Source organism: Sinocyclocheilus rhinocerous, unplaced genomic scaffold, assembly GCF_001515625.1.
Source record: "Sinocyclocheilus rhinocerous isolate Xijiao unplaced genomic scaffold, SAMN03320098_v1.1 scaffold749, whole genome shotgun sequence".
NCBI classification, from domain to species: domain Eukaryota; kingdom Metazoa; phylum Chordata; class Actinopteri; order Cypriniformes; family Cyprinidae; genus Sinocyclocheilus; species Sinocyclocheilus rhinocerous.
This window is the reverse complement of record NW_015653466.1, coordinates 859,901-868,414: the sequence shown is the minus strand read 5'-3', so window position 1 is coordinate 868,414 and position 8,514 is coordinate 859,901. Positions and strand designations below refer to the sequence as shown.

At 36.2% G+C, this 8,514-nt stretch overlaps 1 protein-coding gene and 1 long non-coding RNA gene across 2 annotated transcripts in view; both read left to right on the top strand.

Annotated features, from left to right (window-relative positions):
* Window positions 1–695, top strand: part of LOC107715984 (uncharacterized) — a 1,840-nt gene extending 1,145 nt beyond the window's left edge. The window contains exon 4 of the long non-coding RNA XR_001637158.1: window positions 468–695. This is a non-coding gene — a long non-coding RNA (uncharacterized LOC107715984). The remainder of the gene's footprint in view (window positions 1–467) is intronic.
* A 310-nt stretch (window positions 696–1,005) lies between these two features.
* On the top strand, window positions 1,006–8,339 carry LOC107715945 (rho guanine nucleotide exchange factor 33-like). Its single transcript, XM_016522206.1, is given in 15 exon segments — window positions 1,006–1,301; window positions 1,512–1,540; window positions 2,798–2,895; window positions 3,054–3,160; window positions 3,227–3,322; window positions 3,415–3,538; window positions 3,867–3,999; window positions 4,089–4,190; window positions 4,575–4,667; window positions 4,825–5,036; window positions 5,107–5,172; window positions 6,037–6,643; window positions 7,598–7,734; window positions 7,825–7,903; window positions 7,905–8,339. Coding segments are annotated over 15 exon segments (1,944 nt in total). The 5' UTR covers window positions 1,006–1,279; the 3' UTR covers window positions 7,944–8,339.
* Window positions 8,340–8,514: the final 175 nt, after the last annotated feature.

Sequence of the window (8,514 nt, the reverse complement as noted above, 5' to 3'; positions counted from 1 at the left end):
ATATATATATATATATATACAGTATGTGTGTGTGTGTGTGTGTATATATATATATATATATATACTGTCCTTTTTCTGAACTAGATGGCATAGATTAAGTGCTATAATGTTAAGTATTTAATCACTGTACCAAGCTGAACTTCAAAAGATATTCTGAAGGAAGTAGTGATAGTACAATATATGAGCATCTTATCAAGATTATAAAGCAAGCATTTGTGTCTACTTGAGGTTGAAATCACTAAGAATTACCACCCTTGAAAGTACTGAAAAAGATCTTAGATACACAGTGATGCATTACCACAGCTAGCGGCCCTGAGGCATTGATGAGATCTGGTATACCAATGAAATAACTTCAGTTCCAGCAGCATCCACTGAATATCAAGAACACATGTTCCCACTGCATTTCAGAAAGAATCACTACTTTGTTTTGTGCAAGGGGTGAGAGCAATGTGATTCTCTGTGTGCAGTTCAGCCATTGGTGAAGCACATCTCCAAAATACATGAGCACGCACAAGCAGCAGAGCTCATGACTGCATGAGAAGTCAAGAGTTGTGTAAGACCATGAAGCTCAATTTCCTGTCCTCTGGAGTGAGAACGTGTTTACTGTGGATCAGCAACTCAGCTGGACATCCACCGCCCTTCAGTTTGCTTCTATTCTGCTTTAAATGAACCTGAAGCTCTAGTGTGCAATTAAATTTGAAGCCAAATAACTTCTTGAGGGTGTTTTATTTGTTTCAATGTTCTACCTCAATTAAATTTGGTATGACTCAATGTTCACTTTTGAGTTTATATGACAATAATTTTGTGGGTGTTTTTGTTCATATGTCTAGCGAATCCTTTTCAGAGCTCATACAGAGTTCATTGCAAAATGGAAAATTGGTCTTAAAGGTTGAGGAGGAAATTTAATCGTCTGATTCTGAGCCATAAAAACACTAACAGTCGTCTCTATCTTTCTCTCTCTCTCTCCCTTCATCCATCCACTTACTGTAAAACAAGGCCTCTTTTTGTCCTCGACTTCATCAGACTCACATGTTTCAAAGAGGAGGGGAAGAGATAGGTGGGACAGATGAGAGAGAGAGAAAGACAAGTGATAGAAAGACAAAGTCACAGAATCAGAAAGCTCTCCTGTCAGTTCTAACCATATAAAAACATAGAAGTGTGACATTTCATTGGCTTGTAAAACTATCAGTTTGAGCAAAGAAATTCTACTAGAAAAGATCCAAACCACAGAGGATCTGAAACAACAGTTCTGGATTTGGACCTGGAAGACCATCAGATCATGGAGAATGGCAAAATAGAGGGTAAACAATCTTTGATTTTGTCATGCTTTAATAATTTTTCATTTACATGAATAATTGGTCATTAACAGTGAAGTCAACTTTAAATAAAGATTTCTATGGATGGCTTTTGAAAAGTTTTATTTCTTTTACATGAATGTTTCTGTCATTTTCTGTGTGATAAAAGTCTGTTTCTGCATGAAATTGTGTTTTTGTGTGTTCTTGCATTTACAGGTAATGACATAGACGCCATAGACCTTCAGGTAATCTAAATTGCCCTCTCTTATGTACTTCCAGTTTGTGATAGCTTTCTCGTGATTTTGTATGCGTTGGTGTGTTTGTTTGCAACAAAATAGGTATTCTGTTTTAAGCACACTGTTTCATTAATCACTAATTCTAAACACACACTCGTACAGATTACTGCTATTAAGATAATAAAAGTCATTGAGACAATGAATTGCTAATAGGAAGAGTGCGACTGAACTCAGGCCACATTTAGCTTGACCCTCCCTAAATGCTATTAAGACTGATCTGAAGCTCCTGTGCTCCTGTTGAATCTCTCTCTATCTGGGTTTGTTTCTTATTGAGTATTGGTGACCTCTGACTTCAGTTGCAGGCAATGTCGGTGGAGCTAAAATCAGGAGTTGGAAGTGTGGTTGAAGATTTTGCCACCCTACGGCAAACCTACAGCCCACTGGAGGAGAAAGTCTCCACCTATCAATAAGAAACTAATGACAAGATCCTGTCTCTCAGAAACACACTTAACACATTACAGGTTCTAACAGTTATATTATGTGATATTAAATGAGTGGATAAGCAATATCATTTAAATAATATACGCAATTGCTTAAAAGTTTAGGGTCAGTTCGATAAAAAAAAAAGAAAGAAGAAATCAATACTTTTACTCAGGATACATTAAACTGGTCAGAAAAGGCTTTTTAACTTTTTATTCATCAAAGAATCATTAAAAAGAAGATCATGGTTTCCACAGCTGTTTTCAGCATAATAAGAAATGTTTCTTGAGCAGCAAATCAGCATATTAGAATGATTTCTGAAGGATCATGTGACACTGAAGACTGGAGGAATGGCTGCTGAAAATTCAGCTTTGCCATCACGGCAATAAATTACATTTTAAAATATATTAAAATAAAGAACAGTTATTTTAAATTGTAACAATATTTCACAGTATCACTGTTTTTACTGTTAAATAAATGCAGCATTGGTAAGATTTATTTCAAAAACAATAAAAATCAACCTGAAACTATTAAATAGTTACTATAACTATTGGTAGTGTATATTATTTATATATATATATATATATATGTTTTTTTTAATATATAAAAAAACAACAATATAAATAAAATGTAAATATAAATTGAAATATAATATTAGTTATTTTCTAGAATTCAGTTTTTTTAAAATGTATTTCATGCATTTTTCTGCATTATCATTTCGAAATATTGCTTATATTTTGATGACGTGTATTTTCCCTTTTTTTTTTATTGTGTATGCATGTGCAGGAAGACATAAGCACAGCTCTAACGCAGCTCTCTGAGGTTAGGAGTAAACAAAAAGACCTGCAGAGGGACCTGGACCTCATGCAGAGCACTCAACACAGGTGATACACTGTGGCTGCTAAATTGCATAATTTTTTTTTTTATTTTTTATATATGGTACAGTATATTAAACATTAGATGCAATCTAAAATGCTTGGGTTTTAGTCTGCATGTACCTTTTATTGAAAATCAAAATATATAAACGTGGTATTATTGGCAGGAAAGGCTCAAGGGGGGAGGGATCAGTGGATGGCCACGCCTCTCTAAACAGCCAAACAGAACTCAGTCTCATTCAGCATTACACAAGCAGCCTATCAGCTAATCAGAGTGAGTATTACAATTTAGAAATTATGTTCTGTACTATAAACACAAGTGTGGAATTTTTGCGGTTAGACTCTTATCCTGAGCATGACGGTCAAAAGAAGTCTCCAGTGTGGAGGGAGAGAAAAAACAGCCAAGATCTGAAAGAACAAAACAACTCAACTATAAGTGAGTGATATTCAGCAGAATAAAGTGAAAATGCTTTTATTTTTCATTTGTAATATTAATTTTTTCATTTTAAAATCATGCCTTTTTTTCAGCTCAGAGGCAGACTGCAGCACTGGAGCTGTTGGAGTCTGAGAGAGTGTATGTGTCGTATCTCTCACTCCTGTTAAAGGCCAACATCAGTTTTAACTCGGAAAATGTCAGCCTCAAAGACAAACGGTAACTCTGGATGACTTTCACGCTTATACAGGGTCATCACATTGTTAAAAAAATTGGCTCCTACAACAGTGCAGATCATCACACAGGCAACTCATGCAACAACAGACATCAATTCAATTCTCCCTTTCAGACATTCAGTGCTAAACAGAGACTCTAAATTGTAATAGTCTGCAGTGGAACAGACATAATATAAAGCAGATTTTCTTTCTCTTTTCTTTCCTCATCTCTTGTTGATTTTAGTAATTATATTTGATGAAGAAAATGTAATATGAAACAGTGTTTTGAGGTGCATGATGATACTGTTTTTTAATTCTTTTCTTTCTCTCAGACCTTTCCCTCCCTCTCTACACTTCTTGATTCAGCAGCATCTGGAACTCCTTCACCTTCTCCAGGAGAGAGTTCTTAAGAGCCACTGGCAAGGAATCATGGGAGATGTATTTCTAAGGCTCACTAGCAAGGAAGTAAAATATTATAAAAAACGAAAATGAGCTACAATTATTTAATCATTATAAAATGAGCTACTATTTAATCTCAAATGTGTGTTTTGCAGAGTGATTTTCTGGATCATTATGTATCATATCTACGGGACCTGCCAGAATGTTTGACAGTGGTTAGTCTGTTCTCCTCTTCAAAATCAGGCAGCTTACTAGAGGTATACATACACACATTTTATATTTAATAAATACAAGATTGAAAACTTATGTTTTTTTAATATGCTGATATTCGAGGCATACAGATAGTGTTATGCCACAGAAATGATAAAAAGACAGTACATTATGTTTCAATGAATGACATTTCTATTTCATTTTCACCATATTAATAAATAATATTATTTAATATTTGTAATTTTTTTTGTTAATATTATTATCATAATAACCTATAATAATAGAATATTCAAATCATGGTTTTGATAATATTTTTTAATAAACCCAGATCATTTAGTTGTTACATAAAACACAAGTTTAGGTTACCTGGCATAAATTTGAGATGAATCCACATAATGGCTTATTTATTTGTTGTATGTGTTTGAATCCAGAGTGACATCACAGGGGATGAGACACGTCCGTCTCTACACTCTCTGCTTCTACAACCTGTCCAACGTATCCCAGAATACCATACGCTCCTCCAGGTAGTCAAACTAACAGCATTTTAGGCGTGTTTATTAGTTATGCATGTTTGATAAAGTGACACTTGTGATGATATCACCTTGGTCAAGCATTGCTTCATAAAAACAGTCCAATCAAGAAAATGCATGTATGTGTCCATTTGTATACTGTGTTTTACAGAGTCTTGTACAGCAGACAGAGTCAGAGCATCCAGACTATTACCTGTTACTGGTGTCTGTGCAACAACTCCGATCTTTCATGACCCATTACAGCCATCTGCTACAGCACAACCAGGAGCTCCTCACACACAGTCATGCCCTGCGAGAACACACACACAACCTGTGCACACACCAGCAGGAGCGGCCCTCACACACCTGAAAAGAGCTTAGCAGGTAAGTTCAAATCAACAAATACGTGTGTTTTTGTGTTGTAAGTTTTACTGGCTCTTGTTTTTAATGTCAGGTCTACAGTGAGACAGCTGTATAAAGTCGACTATGAGAAAAATTACAGCAACACCAGTGCACAAAAGTGAGTAGATAGATGCACCAATCAAATATATCACAAAATGAGCTCTCTGTGAATTCATTGGTGTTTCTTTAAATTCAAGCACTGTTATGTCTTTTTTTCCCCATGCCTTCATTATGCCCTTCATGATTTTTTTTTAACTCTTGGCCCAGAGATTCATTATTGAAATATAATAATCCATCATAAAAATATATAATAGACTTATATTTAAAACTACCAATTAAACAAAAAGTGAAAAAAACATAAACCATTGTTATATTTATTGCGTGAAAATCAACACACTCACAATTTTCCTACTAAATTGAGTCTCTTTAGTGAAGAGAGTGTTTGAGATTAAATTTGGGACACACACTACCATTCAAATGTTTTTTTTTTTAAGCAACATACTTGTATTCATCAAGGATGCATTAATTCGATCAAGCGTAACAGTAAACACATTTATAATGTTACAAACAATTTCGATTTCAAATAAATGCTGCTATCTTGAACTTTCTATTCATCATAGAATTCTGAACACGTATGACCATTTCCACAAAAATATTAAGCAGTTTTCAATATTAATAATAATAAGAAATCAGCATATTAGAATGATTTCTGAATGATCATGTGACACTAAAGACTGGAGTAATTGCTGCTGAAAATTCAGCTTTGCCATCACAGAAATTACATTTTAAAATATATTAAAATTGAAAAGTTATTCTAAATTGTAATAATATTTCACAATATTACTGTTTTTACTGTATTTTGATCAAATAAATGCAGCCTGGATAAGCATTAGAGACTTTAATGTCCCTTTCAAAAACATTAAAAAGGTGCCTGTAATTAAAGAAACACCTTTATACATTTTCTATTTGTCTTTTTTATAAGTGATCCTTCTCGACGTAACAAACACTACACTGACTATGAAGCGGCACCCTATCACTACGACCCAGAAATCCCGTCCCCTGTCTCCTGCCTGTCCGACTCTGACTCTCGCCACAAAGCCATCTCAGTTGCTCTGCGCAGCATTCCAGAGACAGAGGGAGCGGGATCGGTCCTCTCTGATGCACTGGGTGTGCTCTTTCCCTACAGAGCTGGAGGCTCTCGCTGCTCAAGCCCGTCTCATTCCTCTGACTCCAGCACTGATATCGCCTTTGTGCATTGTAGTCCTTCTCATAGTCCACCTAGACAGTCCCACAGTAGGGGGCGAAGTGCTGGGGGTGTGGTTTATAGGTCCAACAGAGGCTGTGTGTCACCTGACTCAGCAGATATTGTGAGACCACGCCCTCTACAGGCAGTGCAGAGAAAGAGCAAATCACTAAACGGCCTGCAGCTGGACAGTATTGATATCCACGCCCACCAGACAAAAACTCCCGCCCACCCGAGGCTGGAACGCCAGTCAAGTGGCAAATCAAGAAAGAGACCCAGCAGTCCAAAACACAGATATGAGACACACACTGACACAGAGGAGCAGCCACGACTAATACATCAAAAGGTACACGCACATTTACATATAAACACAAACATACACAAACATGTATATAAACAGATTATTAGTGGTTATTAGCACCTTAGCGACTGTATTGCATAGGGTTGCAAAGATTACAAAAATGAATACATTTCAGTAAATTTCCGGAAACATTCCAGAATTTTGAAAACTTTAATCTTAAATTTGGAAACTTTCTGAAATTTTTTAGAAAGTTTTGGAAGGTTTCTGGACATTTACCAGAAATGTTCCACCCCTTTGCAACCATAGTATTGCATAGCCCTGGCAACTACCCACAACACCCTAGCAAACACAAATCAACTGCATGGCAACAACTCACAACAATGTAGCAACTGCATAACTACACACAACACTCCAACAATTGCATAGTATTGTGATAAAAAACCCTCAGAAACAACTTGACACCATCTACTCACAAAACCCTAGCAACTGCATAGCAATGCACTAAAACCCTTCAGAACACCTTAGCAACTGCATAGCAACACCTTGGCAACCACCCACGGCATTCTACTTCTCTAGTAATTTCATAGCCATGTGTTAAAAATCCTTCTGAACACCTTAGCAACTGCGGAGCAATGTACTAAAAACCTTCGGAATTCCTTAGCAACTGCATAGCAACACCTTGGCAACCACCCACAACACTAGCAATTGCATAGCAACACCCTGGCAACCACCTGGAAAACTCTAGCAATTCCATAGCATTGTGTTAAAAACCTCTCAGAACACCTTAGCAAACAGCAGCATGGCAACCATCCACAACATCATAGCAACTGTGTAGCAATGCACTAAAAACACTTTAGAACACCTTAGCAACTACATAGCAAGCACCCTGGCAAGCACATTAGAATTATCCCTAAAAGCTGAAAATTAAAAGCAAATTGATTTAGTATGCATTTATTTAATTGTGAGTGTGTGTGAAAACTCATTCTGCTTGTTCCTCAGGATGCTAGAAGCCTGGTGTGGGAGGAGATCAAATTGAGGGGTGTGTCTGATGACTATGACCACACCCCTTTGAGTGAGCGCAATAGGAAAGAAGGAAAAGGATTTAGGAACTCCTTCAAAAAGCTCTTTAAGAAGAAGTGAGTTAATAAGAGGAGACACACAGCTACTTTGCACATCCTCACATTTAAAGCCATGATACTTTGTGTGTGTGTGTGTGCGTGTGTCAGGTCTAGTGGGGACGGAAAGGAGAAGACAACAGTGAAAGCTGAGTGTCAAAGCAGTGGAGAGCTGGAGACCACCAAAGCCCCTCACACAAGGAGACATTGACAGAGGAACTGCTGTTTAAACTGTTTTACTAAGTGGTTCTCAACTGGTTTTGTGTCAGGGTACAGATTTTACAATGAACTTCAAGTGGTGATCCAACACAATACCACAAATGCTTGGTCTTTAGTGTTCACTCTCTAAATATTTCTGGAATGTTGAGGGTTTCATGCTTTCGGACACAAAACATTTTGCATGAGAAATCAATTATTAATATAATTTTGGCCAGAAGTTTGAGAACATTTGGTTCTTGCATTGTTTATGCAGATATATACTCACACATATAAACAAACAGGCACACTTATCCATCTTTTGTTCAGTTTATGCTGGGCCGCACTGACAGGATGCAAAACTGTATCTGATAAAATGTATAATGTTAATTACTCATAAATAAAAATACTGCTATAAATACATGTTGTATACTTTACAAATAAAAATGTAAATACATTTGAATGCAAATGTAAATGGTAACAATTAAAATAAAGCAATAATAAAGTGTATATATATGACAAAAAAAAAACAACACCATTCAGATGTATTTGATATTTTTTCCACCTTGGTTTAATGTGTTAAATTTCATAAAAGAGTTTCACATT